The following is a 19,198-nucleotide window of genomic DNA, read 5'->3' on the forward strand; positions in this document are numbered from 1 at the left end:
AAAGCGAACAGTCAATATGACGTCATGATATGACGTCACCGTCATTTATAAACGGCTTTGGCTCAAGAGTTAAATCAAGTTAAAAGAAAAATGTTTATATAAACAATAAAATGATTTATGCTAGTTATAAAGGTAGCGATCATCGCAGAACTACAGTGCAAGAATTTGATATTAATATGCAAGCAAAACAATCCTGTAAATTTCTTCTTAAAACTGTGTCCCCTGCACCAATACTGGGGATCCAATATGAGTTAAATATAGACGTTTGTAGGGAAAATTTATAAAAAATCTTCTCAAAATCATTACATCAAGGCCACAGTGATTTTCTGTCTCTTTAAAAAATGATTTATATTCCTTTTAACAATTTTTTTAAGACCTAACATATTAAGGGTGCATAAAAGAAGCCTTTTTTAGACATCATATCCTAGGATATAGGATGCATCATTATGCATTATTCGATGCATCTTAGATCCTAGGATATGATGTTCAAAAAAGAAGGCTTCTTTTAATGCATTTAAATGTATTGTCACACCTCGGAATATATGAGAATTTGAATATATGAGTTTCGAAAACTTTCAGACGAATTTCATAGTCAAAATTTTAATTTTAGAATTCTACACCATCCTTCAACACAGGTCCTTCCTCTGCTGTGACTGAATCATACTACAAATAAATTGAAACATCAAGAGAAGAAGGTTATCCTACTTTCATATCTGGTCAAAGGGCGATTCTGGAAAGTTTCATCAAAATTTCGGGTGCATCGTCATTATTTTACGTTTTTGGATTTAATTCAATAAGATTATTATTTATTTATTTTTATTTTTTTTTTATCAAAAATGAGTTTTTAAATAATGAGTGAAGAAGGAATATTAGTGCTAAGACTCATTAAACTACAATTTTCGCCCATTTGACATTTGACTTTTTTTGCCTGTTTATTCCACCAAATTTCATCAAATGTTGTTTTTAAATATTCAAACTGATAATTTCAAATATCAATTATATTACTGAATATGGAAACAAAGATTAGGATAAAACTTCATTTTTTGTTATGGGCCCTTCAAGACTAATTGACTCATTTTCACTTAATTTTGGCAAGTTACAAGCATTCAGTTTGTCATTAATTTCACTTAAATCTACATATTGCTCTCTTTTTGGTATAAATTCTGATAAAAGCATTTTGTTTCATTTAATATATCAAATTGATCATATAGAATAGATCCATCATTTTTAACAAGTTTTGGTATTTGCTTATTGATATAATTCCTAGATTCTAGTGTAAGGAAATATTTAGTAGGTTTTTCTCCTTCATCAATCCACTTTACTTTTGATCGTACACATTGGCCTTGAAACTTTTTTTTTCTTATATTTTCTAGCTCTTTCTTTTTAATACTATACTCATTTATATTCTGATCTGTTAAATTAAGCTCTAAGTTAAGTATGTCCTTTTCCAATCGTTTTTCTTTTTTATTTATTTGTTTTTTCTTAAATGCTGCAAAAGATATTGATTTACCTCTAATTTCTGTGAGCAGGATATCAAGGAAGGTTTGATCATTAATTGTAAATTGGATAAGCTCATCGTCTATATTTGTAACGCTTTCTCTCTCATATATGGGGCATGCATACTGAAGCTTCACTTTGTTAATTTCTTCCTTAATTAAAGAAACATATTCCTTATCTGTTAATAAAGAATTATTGAATTTCCAAAAACCTTTGCCTTTTTTAAAATCACTAGTTTTACAAGATAATATGACAGGTGAATGGTCAGACCGGTAACTGTTTTCCGACTTGACTGATAATATCTTGGGTAGCAATGATTCTGATATTAAAACAAAATCAAGCCTAGCTTGTTTAATGGGGTTTCTTCTTCTCCAAGTAAACATTCTAGAATCTGGGTAATTCTACCTAAAGACATCTTTTAAGTTTAATGTATTCATTAGATTATTAACTTCTTGTATAGATTTAGGGTTATTATGATGTAGGTAATTCACTGAATCTAATTCTTTGTTTAAAATCAAATTAAAATCACCACCTAATATAATGTATTGAGAAGAGTAAATATCTTGGAGGGTATTCAGTAGTTGAGAATAAAATTCTGGTTTGTCAGAGTTTGGACCATATATATTTATAAGCAGAAAGTGTAAATTCACTACAATAACATCTAAAATCAAGTAGTTTCCGTTATCATCTCTGTATTGTTCATGAATTGTTATCTCACAATTGTTGTTAAAAAGAATAGCAACCCCTCTTGAATTAGATTTGTACGAGCTAAAAAAAGCTTTGTATCCCCATTGTGTTTGTATTAGGTTTTCATCTTCTTGAATAAAGTGAGTATCTTGAATAAAGTAAACATTATAATTTTTAGTTTTTAATATCTTAAAAACATCTCTTCTTTTATTTGGGTCCCCAAGGCCTTGACAATTGACAGTAAGTACTCTTAATTGAAAGGAACTATCCATTATCAAATTCATACACGGTGGACATTGTGCTCCAACATAATTGTGCAGACATTGTTTTGATAGAGAAGGAAGGAGCATAAACGTATATACAAAAAGTCGGATAAACAAAAGTATTTAAAACGCATGATGTCATATCATTATGTTATGAAATCATACTAGTAGGGTAGGGGGAGGGTGGGGGGGGGGGGCACAAGAAAAATGTTTTCAAAAATACTAAATATCATTGTATTCTTTAATGAAAAATATATGGATGCGGTTCTGAGAAATTCAAGAGGTAAAGCCCTATCTCTTATGTTTCATACATATAATTATAGTCTCTATAAAAAATACGTTAACGTTAGAATATATTGTAATACAGTCATAATCTTGATTCTGCATAAATGGAGCTTTGTTTCATAATAAAAACTTTACCTTCAAAATTTCCCTGTGTAAATGGTAACATGAAATAATCCATTGACACATATAACATACATTTTTGTTTACAGCTGAGCCATGAGTTACAACACCGGAAATAAGAAACGAAACATAATTACGACACATTAATGTAGAACTAGATATTCCGGAATTATATTAAAACAAAGTGGAACTAAATATTCCGGAATTATATGACAAAAAAAGTTCCGTAAGACATAAAAATAAATAAATTAATAAACAGTGCACAACAGAAGAGAAGAAAAGGTAATATTGGCTCAGATTATTTTTGTGACTTAATTGAATGGTTGTGTCTATCCGAAATAACAAACTAAACTAATTACTTTTATATTAAAAAATCCAGAAATAAGGGGGAAATTATTGCTGGTGTTTTTTGTTTATGTTTCAAATATTAATTAGACATCAAAATGCCATGTTTGAGTTTTGTGTAACATGCAGTATGTTTGTTAAATACAGTATATTTTACAGTGGATATGGTCACTTAAGGATAAACCTGAACACACTACGGGGTCTCACTTTTTGATCAACCTGAGCCGGGGAGTTTCTTTAATGCACTAATCCCAGCTTCCTTAATGTGTCTAAATCTCCTCGGTCCTATCTTTGAACCGTACCAACGAGAAACAACCACAAGGGCGTTCTGTATTCCGTGTTCATCAAAAGTACTGAGTAGCGCGCGACCCGCCCCATATTCACCGTCATCGTCCGAGCCTTCATGTATAGTTCCGTCTTTACTTGTAAAACGGTATGCAAGTACGTTGTGACTGGCACTGACCACATTCGGCAATCTCAGAATTTCAATAACAGACTCTCTGACCTTTCGATAGGAATCCACCGTTATGGCGTGGGACGAGAACCGGTTTCCATTGTCCTCAACCTGATTACCTGAACACACTGGAATGTTAACGGAATCTCCTGAAATGACTTCTTCCGCTGTAGGGGTTCCTATCTTTTCCTTATAGACACTGCCGCTCCCAGTGAAGACGAGTTTGTCCCCTTTCAACTTTGTATCTATATTCTTTGCTTGGTATTTCTTTTGAATTTCGAAGAGTTTCTTCCGCGTTTCTCGAATTTGTTCCGGCTGATGACTGGCAACTCTGATCGGCGATTTTTTATCTTTTAATGTTTTGATTTTGCTCATGACGGTGTCTTTATTTATTTTATTAGCGATACTTCCTGTTTTTGTCTTTCTCCCCCATTCTGTACAACGCATTGATTTGTAAGGCGTCTACACTATCTTCTTCTATCCCCATTTCATGGATGAAAAAGTTTCTAATGACCTTTGCTAAATTTTCTGGAGTTCTACTTTCTGTGAATTTTTCCTCAAGAGCGCTAATAATAATGTTATTTTCCAAAGCTCTAGTTTGCAGTTCTGAAATTTGCTTTTCTTGAGAGTTTATTCGAAATTCAAGTTTGACTATATAGTCCCTAAGCAGTCTAACCTCTCTTGACATCTTTTCTTGTGCGTGTTTGGATTCTGTGATTGTGTAAAGTGTGTCGTTACCCTGTTCTTAAACATGTTCCTAACGTTCATGTACCCCATGCTTACCCCTTAATTCCGTTGTTATTTCGTCCATGTGACGTCCCTGGGTGTCTAATCGGAGCATGAAACCTGCGAGGGTGCTTTGTATACTATTTATACCTTGCATTATTTCACGCATTTGAAATCCCTCCAGAACATTTGAATCATTAGATTCATTAGCGTTTTCCATTTCTGATTCTGTTTCTGATACTTTAAGGGGCCTTTTCTTAGAGTTTGTACTAGCCATTGATTTTTTAAATATTTACAGTTAGTGTGACAACAGTAAGGTACGGACACAGTAGCGCCGTTTAAGTAGTGTTCACTCACCGGTATTGGTTTGTTTGCTTTTTTTCCACTCAGTCCTTTAAATTTTCACAGAACTCTACCATAAAGTCCATTTACACACTCATTATATCTTTCTTTTTCAGTTCACTTAGAATTACATATCTGTTAAATCAGATTTTTGGCAGAAAATTTCCCTCACCGAATTTTGTCCACCCTTACATATCGAGCATGCGCATATAAAAACCATAAGGATAAAACTTCCTTGATATCCTGCTCACAGAAATTAGAGGTAAATCAATATCTTTTGCAGCATTTAAGAAAAAACAAATAAATAAAAAAGGAAAACGATTGGAAAAGGACATACTTAACTTAGAGCTTAATTTAACAGATCAGAATATAAATGAGTATAGTATTAAATAGAAAGAGCTAGAAAATATAAGAAAAAAAAGTTTCAAGGCCAATGTGTACGATCAAAAGTAAAGTGGATTGATGAAGGAGAAAAACCTACTAAATATTTCCTTACACTAGAATCTAGGAATTATATCAATAAGCAAATACCAAAACTTGTTAAAAATGATGGATCTATTCTATATGATCAATTTGATATATTAAATGAAACAAAATGCTTTTATCAGAATTTATACCAAAAAAGGGAGCAATATGTAGATTTAAGTGAAATTAATGACAAACTATATGCTTGTAACTTGCCAAAATTAAGTGAAAATGAGTCAATTAGTCTTGAAGGGCCCATAACAAAAAATGAAGTTTTATCCTTTCTCAAAAATATGAAAAATTAAAAAAGCCCAGGTCCTGATGGTTTTACTTGTGAATTCTTCAAATTCTTCTGGCATGACCTGGGGTCATTTATTACACGAGCTATTAACTTTTCTAAACAAGTTAAGCATTTTTCAGAGCCTAACAAATTGGGTATAATAACCTGCATTCCAAAAAGTGGTAAATCTAAACAGTATCTAAAAAATTGGAGACCAATATGCCTTTTAAATGTTATTTATAAAATTGCATCAGGCTGTATTGCAAATAGGTTAAAGTTATATATGGACAAATTAATTAGCAGAGATCAAACTGGATTCCTGAAAGGTAGATTCATAGGTGAAAATATCAGATTAGTATATGATCTAATGAACTATACTGAAAGAAACAATATTCCAGGTTTACTTATGTTAATTGACTTTGAAAAAGCCTTCAGTTCTATATCATGGGAATTTGTTTTTCATACACTTGACCTATTTAATTTTGGAAATTCAATAAAAGATTGGATACAAACCTTTTATCATGGCATAAAAACATGTAATTTTCAAAACGGAATAATATCAGAATATTTTTACCCTCAAAGAGGGTGCAGACAGGGTGACCCAATATCACCCTACTTATTCTTGCTCTGTGCAGAAATATTAGGAGCAATAATTAGAAATAATAAAGACATTAAAGGTATAAAAATAGGTGATACTGAATACAAAATTTCACAATATGCAGATGACACCTCTTTATTTACAAATGGATCACCAGAAACATTAGACGGTATTCTTAGAGAACTAGATTTTTTGCGGATATATCAGGACTAAATATAAACTTTTCTAAGACAAAGATGGTGTGGATAGGAAGTTAAAAATTCTCAAAAGAAACTTTTCATCACTCGAGATGGAAACTTGATTGGAACAATACAAACTTTGACTTGCTAGGGATAAAATTTTCGATAAACTTAGATGATATGATAAACTTAAATTACAATGTAAAACTAGACAATATAAACAAACTAATAAAGCAGTGGAACCTACGTAAATTAACAATATTAGGAAGATTAACTGTCATAAAATCCCTTATAATTCCAAAAATGAATCATTTGATACTTACATTACCAAATCCAAGTAAAGACTTCTTAGAAAACTTTGAGAGAGAATTATACCTTTATCTTTGGGGAAGAAAAATACACAAAGTAAATAAACAAACTATTATACAAGACTATAGATCTGGCGGTCTTTAAATGGTAGATTATAATGACTTTACTCTGGCCTTGAAGTCAAGCTGGATAAGGAGACTAACTCACTCAAAATCTATATGGGTTAATTTGTTAGAGACAAGTCTAACTACAACAGTGAACAATTTATGGCTAAGAGGAACAGACTTTCTGTCCAGACTTGGTAATATAATGCATAACTGTTTTTGGAAAGAAGTATTTTATAGCTGGCAGAAAATAATAGACATTTCAGCCCTTAAAAATGAAAACATTCACAGTGAACACATATGGTATAACCCACATATTAGAATTGGTAGTAATTCAGCTTTCCTAAAAAGCTATTTTAATGCAGGCTTCATATTTATAATCGATCTTTTTGATCCAGAAGGCATTTTCATAAGTCTTGAATCCCTTAATAATTTACATGTAAATACAAACTTTTTAGAATATGCTGGACTTAAAAAGGCTGTGTTGGATAGAATTGGTACTTACAATATCAAAGAGGCAAGAATTAAAATACAAGCACATATACCAAATACAATTGCAATTTTCAAGAAAGCAAACAAAGGTTGTAAAGATATGTATAATATTTTAATAAGTAAAAAGAAAGAAACAATCAAAGCAGTTTATAAATGGCATGAAGAAGGTTATAGATTTAGTGACTCGGATTGGGGTAAAATTTTCGAGCTTCCTTTTAAAACTACAAAGGAATCTAAATATCACTGGTTACAATTTCAAATATTACACAGAATAATTGCAACAAACTACTTTTTAACGAAATTAAAACTAAAGGACAATGAGCTTTGTACATTTTGTAAGGTAGAAGTCGAAACCATTGAGCACCTTTTTTATTATTGTCCTAATGTTAAAGAGATATGGTGTGCAGTTGAAGAAATGTTTTTATCAAAGTTTAATTTTCCAATAGTTTTTGATAAGATAGGTGTATTATTCGGTAAATTTAACAACAATAATATTTACAAAGTTCATAACTTATTGACACTTGTTGTGAAACAGTTTATTTTTGCCTGTAAATACAAAATGGTACCCAAACTGGATATGAGTGTATTGTTTACCATAATAACCAATTGATTACTTATTGAAAAATATTTACTTTTAAAAAATTGTAATTTCACTCAGTATGAAAAACACTTTAAACAGATTTGTGATCTCCTCTGACTGATGAAATTTTCAATGAAAAATCGACTTTGATAAATTTATGTATGTCAATAGATTGACAATTTTACTTATCTAAGTGCTCCAATACAATGTTTCTGTACATAATACTATCAGTCTCTCGTTCTGAACTTTCTCCCCTATAACTTTCACTAATTGTATATTTCTATGCATATATATTGCTATATATATATATAAGACACTAGCTAATGAGAATTTTTTTTTTTTGAAACTGTAATTTCACTTGCTATTATACCAATGACATGTTTATATGCAATTGTGAATTGAAAATGTCAAAATAAAAAAAAATTAAAAAAAAAAGAAACAAAGATTATCATTTGCATGTATAAAATGCACAAAATTGTTTTAAAAAAACAATAAAAAACCACCCCCCCCCCCCCCAAAAAAAAAAAACCAAAAAAAAAAAACCCAAACAAACAAACAACCAATACTTACTCAAACAAAAAATGGCTTCAATAAAAGGAGTACAAAAGATATCAGCTGAAAAATTTCTATGATTCAATTTCTTTGACATTATAGATTTGTCAAATGTAGAAACATGATATACAATTCAGGTACCCCCACCACAATTTGTATCAAGAATTTCCCGAGAAGAATATCATTGAAATCAGTAGACAAAACATACTTCAAAAATACCAAAACAATGATAATAATTATAATGTTCATTGTACAGTGTATATGGCTCTCAGGTATGGCGCAGTTGATTTCACCTATTTTGCACGTAAAATGCAATTTCATCCCGATTGACATTGTTGTCAGTATTTTTAATGTAGCAAGATGGCTATATCAATGACTACAATATGAATAATTGAAAAAAAAAAAAAAACTTTTTGGAAATCAAGAACTTTCTAAAATTAAAGTAGTTTGTCTAGATTTGCATTCGGTAATATTTTGATATGATAATACATGGAGGTCAATAATGTCGATTTTTATATAAATGCTTTCAAAAGTACTTTTTTCAAAAATGGACTTTAATAAATCCAGATTTGTTCCTAATGTTTGAATTAGTTTATACTGAACATCACTATCAAACTTTCTAGATTTAACTTTTAAATATTAAACAGGACCTACGAATTGTGTTTCAAACCTAATAAATGTTAAAACAAGTAAATCAAATGAAAATTATATTGAAATTTTTTAAAATCACTTGATTGTGCCATTTTTCTCTTAAATACTTCCACACAAAAAACCCTTTTTTATTGATTTTGATTGAATTTTCTTTCGGAATGTTGTGTAATAATGAAAAAGCCAATCTTTCTGTACTGATTAGATTACAATCATCAAACTTATTTTAGATATTATGAACGTGTGCGCAATGAACTAAAAACGCGACGGGTGAGATACCTTAACCACACGTTTTCGATTCCATGCATGAAATTCATCTCTAAACGTCTTCTTGTGTTTGTTAAAAATTAAATAATTTCTCCTTGGACTTATTCCAGATATTACCTACTGCCTTAGGATGTATTACCACGTGTACGGAAGTTACATTAACACTCTCACCATCAGAACTCAGAGAGGGAACAACACCGCCATAGACCGCTGGAAATTGTCGGGTAACCAAGGAGATGCCTGGCATCATTTGTCTGGTGTCAACCTTTCTTTGGACTCCCAAACAAAAGTAAAGATAGTGTTTCAAACTTGTTCACTTGTAGAGAAATATTCTTTATATTGAGTGAATCGCTGTTTCAGATCTTTGTTTTTCATCATTTTTTAGATCATTATTGAAGTAACAAAGGGGGCTAACTATGAAGGGGACATTGCAATTGATTCCATCAAGTTGTTGCCGTGTGCATGTCCTTAGAAAGTAACAGAGTAACCAAACTTATCTTATACGAGCTTTTGATTTATTTTTACTCATTTTTATTATTTGGTTTGTAAAGTAAACATTATAAATTTCAAATAACCATTTGTTCTTATGCGCATTTGGAGTGAGTTGGCTTAGTAAAGATTTATCTGATATTTCATTGGTTTTTTGACTTGGTTAGTATTTCTTTAATTTTTTATCAAATAATAAACGTTCAGTTGGATCATATGTTTCTTTGCAATTTAATAATCAATTCATTTACATGTAAGTCATTATTTTGATTTCAAGTTTTGTTTACTTCTTTGTGTTTTTGCAGTCAAATATTACATATACTTTCATATATTAAAACCGTTGGATCTAATTTGCATATTTAAAGTACCATATAACAGAAACGTTTTTTGTATATAAAACAACGCAACGATGTTATGTTATAGTTACCAGTTGTATATGTTGTAACTTGAATTCAGTAATTTTGATTTGTAACTTTTTTCTATCATTTTGAACCTCGAAATAAATATAATATAAACGATCATCTGTCTATCTGTTCTGCTACACTTTACACTCCATATACGAACAGGCATTCTGAGAGTATTGCGTTTTCAATACATGTCTCCTACCCTCCCCATCCCAAATTTAAAACACTTGTATTTTTATCTGCTAAATGGGCCTGGAAACGACTCGGTTTAAGATTATTTAAAACGAATAAACGAATTATCAATCACAAAAAAGGAGTCGTTAAAACTATTTGGGTTCATTTGGGTCCATTTGGGTAAATAGACGATATATGTTCTAAGATTAATAACTTTAATTAAAACCGGTAGATAAAAAGTAACGCAAGTCGCACTCGCTGGTTTCAATTGCTGCGTTGGATGGAATAGTGCAGTATGATCTGCACGATGAAATTTAGTACTCGTCTTCTCCTTCCTAATTTTCATTTATTGGAACACTGAACTATCCCAAATCGTAAATTTATAGGAGACTCAAAAATTATTTCATCATTCGTTATTACATGTCCCAAGTAAAGGAAGCGCGTCATTTTCCAGTTAATACGAACCAAAGTTAAAATTTCTCATGCGTATTTGTACAGAATTTCTGAAGTACATCTATGAATTTTGGGTATATAAGACTTAAGTAGCTGCAGGCCTGTAGCTCTCCGTCTGAGACAGAGACAAAAAAAATCGAATTCGGCCCAAAGTTTAAAACACAGTAAAATCTAAAGACTCAGAAATAAACAGCCGCTTTTAGGAGGCTGTTAGACGTCTATCAAGCTTGACAGCATCAGCTATTTTCACGACTGTTGTCGATAAACATGCATTCCTTTAGAACTTTGTAAGAATGTGGTCGCATTTCACGCACTTACATTGTATGCGTAAACTTATATCTACACGGCATATCGAAGAAATCAGCCCATAGAGTTTACAGAAATAACTTCCATCTTTTCGATTTTCAGGAGAGGGAGAAAATAATAAAATCATGAACAGAGAAGAAGGTTTAATTAACAAATTAAAAGACAGAAAAAAAGAAAAGAAGAAGACAAAACAGGGTATTTTTTTCAGTTAGGGAAGGTAGTGAGGATTTTTTTCTATTAGTTTCAATTTAAGTTGTCAGGTTGTCATATTTAAAAGGGCTTCAAATTTAAGAAGAAAAAATATGACTGCCAGCTATATTTGATTACTATTTTGACCTCATTAACGCAAACTCCGTGAACGCTAGCACATTTCTACAAGCTCAGAATTCTTTACATTTATGGTTTAAAATTTTGCTAGACCGAATTACAATTGTTTCCCAACTCTTTTCCGCATCATAAAACGTTCAAGGTAGAAATTTGAAATGCAGCTGTTTGCCATTTTGACAAAAATTACACCTTTTTTGTGAAGGTTAGCATATTTCCTCAGAATAAGCATACTTTTAAATGTTAAATCGTAGGTTAAACTTGAAGTTAAAACCACCCTGAAATGTACAAGGGTTGAATACCGTTACGGATGAAACGGTACGATACTGTTACATTACTTTTTACAGTACGGTACTTTTTAACGATATGGTACAATACCATGCTGAATGTTTTTCATTTTGTAAAAATATGCTTTTACCGGCCTTTGAGCGTGTACAACTAAAATTATTATACTTTCATGTTAAATACTGAAATTTGATTGGTTTAGACGCAGTTGATAATCCGTTCTATTACCCTCAGCGTTAGCAACACACTTTACAACGGGTAACACAACAAATTGTTTCATGCGCGAAAACTATGCGCGTACGGTTCGCCGTAGAATTCACTTCATTTCTACGTAAAAGCAGTAAAATTTTCTTTAAAAATGAGACATTCAGTATAATAAAATAAATAGTGCCTGTTTGGGAGGGTAACTGTTGAAATTGACACCCCTCGAAAAGCATTGTCAACCTCCGCTTCGCGTCGGTTGACAATGGTTTTCTCGGGGTGTAAATTTCAACAGTATATTGTCATATTTTCATCTATAGATAAAGACCGGAGAAATGTGGGGTTATGACTCATTTTCTAACCGCATCGGGAAATACATTATTTAATATAGATATTATTTGAACCTTCGACTTTTAAAAATACCGAAAAACGAAACAAAAAGGATTTATCATGCATGCAGTGTTTCCGCTAAATTATTTTTTTTATTATGCGTGTAGATATACTATTTGATGGTGTCACAAATCAGTATATACCGGTATTATATTTTTTATATATTAGTATCTTGTAGAGACCCTCTTAAACGTTCCTGTGTAACTAGTTTTTTTTATATAATCGTAGTGTACCTCTCTGGACTCTGTGTCAGGTAGAGTACGTATTGGTGACTTCTTTTCTATTGTTTGATTATCTCATTTAAAATGCCACATTGCAGACCTGGCAGACAGTGGCCACAATTTCTTCCTGATAGGTATGAGCAGCAAAGGTTTTAAGTAACCCTTTCTTCTACTTGGGGTAAGTTAAACTAATTTATGCTCTCGTAATTTAACTACGGCTTAATCTGTTTACATTACTGTGTAGTTTATATTAATTATTTTTTGTTACTTTTTGATATACTGGTTTTACGAGGTAGAACAGTTATTTTGGCCGTGTTGCTTGGGGTACTTGTATATTTTCCGTGTAGTACGGTGTATTTTGTTTATCGTTAAGACGTGTTTTATTTTTCTTTGTTCAGTAGTTTGATACTCTAAACGTTGTGCAATGTTCGTATTCGCTGTGATTTCGTTCTGCTGTATGATGTGCTGTTGTTGCCATAATGTTATATTTAAGTCCGCGTTACTTAGTCTATGTTTATGTAAGGTATATTAACCAATGGCATGTAACTCAAAATATGTTTATTTGTTTAATTTAGTAAGGTCATTATCCAGTTTCTTGCAGTTCATCGACATGGTAATACCTTCTGCCACTGTCTCACGCCATGCCATTTCTACTCATCTCGTCCGTTTCCTCACAGAATGGCTTCTTCTACTGTTCTACATGTCCGTGAAGAAGACATGATGTGTATATATTATGTATATTTGTTTGGTTGTTATTTTATATAGAAAAAATTGTAAATTGTTGTTGTGTTTGACTGACCAGTCACGACGGCTGTCGTGACAGATTGATACCAAATGCTTACAAAGTTCTAGAAGGATTTTTTTTTCGACAACAGTCTTGAAACAAATTGATGTTGTCAGGATTTAAAGACGTCTAACAATCTTTCAAAAGCGCCTGTTCATTTCTGAGTAATTCACACCATTTTCATAAAAGTCAATATACATATACATGTATTCAGACTTCACTGTGTTTTAAACTTTGTACCGAATTATATTTGTTTATGAAAGCAAGCTGTCATATTCAAAATATCTTTTTTTTTCTGAAATAAGCTCATCATTGTTCAGAGACTGTCAAAATCGGATTTTCCCCACGACCTTTTGTGTAAAATTGACGTTGTTTCAGCTAAAATATACAGCCCTGGTTAAAGTCGGTTAAATGCCTTGGAGTTAAATGTATTCATATTGATTTTGCCAATGACTGTAAAACCTAGGCTTCTGTCAAGCAGGCTATTATCTTGACGTTGTTGTTGTTTTTCCGGAAAATTAACATTCCTTGGAATCTGCTTCAGTTGCTAATTAAAATTCACAACATATTTTAATTTAATTTTTACAAACACACACAAATAAAGCGTGTACCATTGAAGTCTCTGAAGCAGCGAAAGAATGCATATGAGTGGCCTTGTCCATTTTTGTATTTGGTTTATCTTCATGTTACGTAAATATATTATTCAATTTATTATTTTTTCTCATAGTATATTAATAAAACAAAATATAGTTGCGTAGAGAAAACATAAAGCAGTAATTTCAGCAACGTAGAGATCTTTCGTGAAAAATCTGATTTTATAAAACCCAGGACTATGCATTCTTTGTCGTCTTAATGTTACCGTGTAGTTCTTGACATGGTATTCATCTTTTTAATATTTTATACTACCTGAAAAAGGACACCCAATATCACCACAAACAAAATAAAAAGGTCTATATCAGCTGACCAAAATAAGTATTATTAATACAAAGATAGCATGACTACTGTCCCATGGGTACTGGATCAGATGATCAGATGGAATTATGTCCCATATGTTGGACCCCCAAAAGACCCTTGATATACACGACACGCGAATTAAGTAGAACTTTAAGTAACTTTAGGTAAATATGTCATAGGCTTTGTTATCTAGTTTCCAATTAATGCTTGCTAATGTAGAGAAACGACTCCTTGGATAAGTATCGAAAATTTTCATTATCAATCTACAGCCTAAATATCCCGCCCAGTTATCACTATGTCTGACTGTTTGTTCTCAATAGGAACTATATATTAATTTTAGTTGTACAAAATTTAAGAGTTAATTGAATATACATTTCAGTTAAGGGTGGACGGAAAATAAGACAAAAAAAGTTGCTTTAATGTAAGTAAAATCCCCAGATCACAAAGTAAAACCTAGTCCGACTCGCGAGAAAAAACCGAGTTGAAATGTTCTGCAGGGTTTTGATTTTTCTTACCCTTTGGGTCGGTACAACATTTTGCGCTCGTAGCTGTGTCAAGTTTGAGTTTGCACAAGAAATGCCGCCTTCTGAGTCCATACAGGTGATATCTAACTACTCGGCCGTTTCCAGGACGGAGCTGTTCGGCGTATGTGTCCCAAGGTGTATGAAGGACATAAGATGCAATGCTTTCGACATTTGCAATGGCGAGTGCCGAACCATCAGAGGATGGCTCCCAATATATACAGACAGTGGATCTGGTGACCTGTGTGAACGCCATCAAATCGTAAGAACTAAATTTTGGGCAATGTCACTAGGCATCATAAATTTTATTTCAGTGTTAAAATTAAAATTATTTATTATATCATTTAATATCTTGGGAAAAGTCAAATTGTCTACAAACTTGTGAGAATAGGATTTATTAATCAAATTAGTCAACACATATCTATAAGTTAAATGTTTCAATTTAAAAGCACCAAACTAATGGCGATCACGAAATTGAAAATGAAATATGTTAAAAAAAAAATAAGAACGAATATTAATATCGAGATACTTGTTTTCTTGTATTTTGTCAATCATTATATCATTATAAATAAAGATTTAAAAACGATGTTGATAAACATAATTTCCATTTCATGTTTTTTTTATTTTGTATGTGCTATGTAAAATAAGCGGCGCAATAATTTTAAATGCATTTATTTGACGGGAAAGTAAACATTCCTTGAAGCAATTTGTATTTCATTTTCAGTTACGTGTACAGCGGCACTCTCGAAAGCATTAAACACTATTATCAAATCAAACCAAATCTTTGTGCGGTACATTTCTAAAAAAAAAAAAATAATGAATTTTTTCCCCAAAAATTGGTTATCTCATCTTTTTTATCGAAGTAATTATCTTAAAGAGATAGTAAAGAAACAGGGATTTAAAACTGTTTGATAATTTTTATAGTCCGGTTTGCTTATTTTGCCGTCAGAGAAGGGTTTTTTTTCAAATTGTTTTGGGGTGGGGTTACATTTAGTTATTTTTATACACATTTTTTATAAAAGTATACGTACACCTGTTCTAATAGTGTGGAGAAATATTTAAATGCTGTCACAATGGACACTAATTCCCTTTAGTGTTAATGAAAAAAAGCTCAGTCACAATTACACATAAAAATAACGTTTCAGTAGTCGTGTCAATGGCATCATTAATAGTGGGTTTTTTTTAATTGATATTATATGGTGTTATTTTGCAGAAGTGCCAGGATGGATATTTCTTTAACAGACAAAATGAGTCTTGTATTCAGCACGGTAAGTCATAAACATTAATTAGAGGTCATTCTTTAAAAACAAACATATATTTACTTCAAAATTAATTTATACTTAATGGATTTTCCTCAAGCTCGGTTACTAATCTAGTCCTCTTTATTTTCATTATTGGTTTTTTTTTTGTTTTTTTTTGTTTTTTTAGATATATGCAATTTCGAGAGCGTTCCAGAATCAACTTGTTTTCTCTCTGCGGGTCCTTCTTCCAACATTGTCTGGACCAGGAAATCTGTAAGTATTTTTATTAGACAAGAGGCTACAGTCCTGTGAATGTACTAGACTGATACAGTCTTTTAAGAGTAATTATATTATTACTTTTATAGCAAAAGTTTGAACTTTTTATATGATTCAAATGTTATGGTTCAAATGGTAAATATACACTATTGAATATACACTGTTATTTTTACACAGCATAAAGTAGAGCAAATGTCATTATAGAGTATCCAATATACAGTTACTAATGTATCGAGAAGGAAATGAACCAAAAGGATTAACATTTCGTTTGAAAATAAATACACGAAGCGTAATGTAAAATATTGTTAAAATCACTCTCTTAGCTATGATGTCACCTTTTTGACTCAAGAGCCATAACACATTATTCATTTTATATCAAAGATCAAGATATATTAGTATAAGATACAATGTAACAGAGTTTTTTTTTCCTACGCGATTTTTCAACATTTAACACAACCTTATTTTTAGCTGTGTTTTTTTAGCAGTGTGTTATTAAACTTCTAGTCATGTCATACATCACCAGTTATTAAAGACATGTGTTCGATACGAAAATCGAATAATATGATCATGACAGAAAAATATGCAGTGTGTCAATATTTATATAAAATATTTATTCCAGTAGATTAGGTTCTTTTATATTAATTGCAACATTAAAAAACAAAACATATCCAACAGTTAATGATTTGCTTGCACAATTGTATTACCAAAAAACTGTGGAAATTATAGGAACCTTTGCAAGATTTTACCACAAAACATATGAACATTTTGATATATTATCTTTTAACAAAAAAAATCTGGATATTGATAAAACAAGGCCTATAACCAAAACTATTTTAAAATTTTGAATAGCAGCTTTTTACCTTTTTTAAAAATGTAGACGTTTGCAATCAAACTTAGAATAAACAGACAACCTTTGTTTTTGATAGGGTTCGACAACATCCTCGAGCACGGGCCCTACCGCAGCGCACCGTGGATTGTACTACAAATACATTGAAACATCCTCTGGAGCCGTTGGAGACAGAGCAATACTGGAGAGTTCAAGTGCATTTCAAGGTACATCGAAATATTGCTATAATGTATTTAAAATATTCATACTATTTTTGATTATATTACTATCATTTATTCACATTAAGTTGTTCTTTAAACTTATGTTGGACATTTTTTATTTGCTATCAGTGTATAGCGTAGAATGAAACTGATTTTAGCTACACGATCACAATTTTTCTGTCTGTGTCGGTTTGCTGAAGGTCTTGTGCGAGTGCAATTTCAACAAAATGTTGCCCATAGCAACCTTGGCTTTCAATCTTTCAGGTCAAGTTTTTACAAATAAAAGTTAATGTTCCTTTCCTCTGGGTGCATTTTTGTTACATTAAGAAAGAATAGGAATAATGTAAGCTGTTTTTATATCTTTTTAAAAGTTAGAAGATTTCCTTTAAAAAATTAATGCACATGATAGATAGTTTGTTTATTTATAATAGACTGATGGAATCAATGCCCCTGGATTTAGAGAGAGTCTCATAAATTTCAGATTTCAATACATGTTTATAATTATGAATACAAAGAAGAAAAGTCATTTGTTGCAACAAAAGTAACGAAATGTAATCAAAAAACGAAAGCCATTAATTTCACATGTTATGGATAAAAATAAATTAAGCAGCAATAAATTTCTATTAATTCTTTTATATATAATAACATCATGTTTGAAAACAATTCTCTTTAGGAGTTTAAACAACAAAATCATCAATCCATTAGCGGACTACAAAGGAGAAACTACAAAGTCTCGTTTGATGATTCATCATTTAGCATATCCCATTTAAAGTCACAGATCACACATCAAATATGCAGTATCTTCAGTCATTGTCATTCACATTTCCGTTTTTATTAGTTAAGACCTACTGCCTTACGATGTACTACCACATGTATGGGGCCACCATAAACACTCTCACCATCAGAACTCAGAAAGGGAACAACGCGGCCATAGACCGCTGGAAATTGTCTGGTGACCAAGGCGACGTCTGGCATCATCTGTCTGGGGTCAACCTTCCTTTGGACTCCCAAACAAAAGTAAGAAATTAAATTTAGCGACAAAACATTTACGTTAACTATAGCATACATCTGGTTTTATTCAACTTGATATTGTTTTTCCTGTCTCATTTTAGATTATCATAGAAGCTACCAGAGGATCTAGCCACACCGGGGACATTGCGATTGATTACGTTGAACTTTGGCCATTTGCATGTCCGTAGCAAATAGTGAAATTAAAACAAATACTCACAAGATTCTAGTACATTGTCAATTATTGTTAACAAAATGTATTATACATGTATTTGTACTTCGAAACAGTCGTGATTGAACTCTTTGATTACTGTTAATTAAAGTCATTTATTTATTTATTTCATAGAAAATGAATTCACAGCACAGCTTATCAAAATAAAACTTTGGAAAAGGATTTTTTTTTCATATTGCTTTGTTTGGTAGACACCATGAGAGGACACAAATTGAACGTATAATAACAAAGCTGCTAAATTAGTGTTATTGGATTCTTGTTTACTTATTCATTTATTTATTCATTTATTCGATATTTTTCCCCTAAAAGTTTTTAAGTATTTATTTATAATCAAAATATAAAAATCAATTGAACATTTGAATCTTTGACAAACAGAACACATGAGATTTTTAATCAAAATTTAAAATTCTAACTTCCTTATTTAAGACTTTGACAAGATTGCGTAATATTTGTATATATATGTATTGTATAGTTACCGAAGCAATCTTAAAGAAAAGCCTTGAACATATTGATTTTTAGAAAAAAAAATCTCGCTTTAAAACCATGCTTATAAAATATCTAACATTTTTTCAAATCTTAAAAAAGAGATTCGCATTATTTTGATCATTTTGATTACTTTTCATCTGTATGTCTTACAATTTTGTTTTTAAAAGATTTGCACCTTAATCTTAAGGTACCCCACAAAACATAGACTTACA

General features: G+C 31.4%; 2 protein-coding genes across 2 annotated transcripts; one reads left to right on the top strand and one right to left on the bottom strand.

Moving 5' to 3' along the window:
* Window positions 1-3,411: 3,411 nt before the first annotated feature.
* On the bottom strand, window positions 3,412-4,026 carry LOC117685925 (uncharacterized). Its single transcript, XM_034460513.2, has one exon. The coding sequence runs from the start codon at window positions 4,024-4,026 to the stop codon at window positions 3,412-3,414; it is 615 nt and encodes a 204-aa protein (XP_034316404.2).
* A 10,356-nt stretch (window positions 4,027-14,382) lies between these two features.
* Window positions 14,383-18,620, top strand: LOC117683290 (MAM domain-containing glycosylphosphatidylinositol anchor protein 1-like). Its single transcript, XM_034452453.2, has 6 exons — window positions 14,383-14,958; window positions 15,910-15,964; window positions 16,125-16,210; window positions 17,140-17,266; window positions 18,099-18,277; window positions 18,373-18,620. Exons 1-6 carry the CDS (start codon window positions 14,662-14,664, stop codon window positions 18,457-18,459), a joined length of 831 nt encoding a protein of 276 aa, XP_034308344.2. The 5' UTR covers window positions 14,383-14,661; the 3' UTR covers window positions 18,460-18,620.
* The last annotated feature ends 578 nt before the right edge of the window (window positions 18,621-19,198 follow it).

Source organism: Magallana gigas, chromosome 4 (assembly GCF_963853765.1).
Source record: "Magallana gigas chromosome 4, xbMagGiga1.1, whole genome shotgun sequence".
NCBI classification, from domain to species: domain Eukaryota; kingdom Metazoa; phylum Mollusca; class Bivalvia; order Ostreida; family Ostreidae; genus Magallana; species Magallana gigas.

Bases quoted from the DNA above. Each gene is read 5' to 3' on its own strand.
- LOC117685925 (XM_034460513.2), bottom strand. From the start codon at position 4,026: ATGAGCAAAATCAAAACATTAAAAGATAAAAAATCGCCGATCAGAGTT.
- LOC117683290 (XM_034452453.2), top strand. From the start codon at position 14,662: ATGTTCTGCAGGGTTTTGATTTTTCTTACCCTTTGGGTCGGTACAACA. The intron at 14,959-15,909 runs GTAAGAACTAAA...GTTATTTTGCAG, and splicing joins TGTGTGAACGCCATCAAATC to AAGTGCCAGGATGGATATTT. The intron at 18,278-18,372 runs GTAAGAAATTAA...GTCTCATTTTAG, and splicing joins CTTTGGACTCCCAAACAAAA to ATTATCATAGAAGCTACCAG.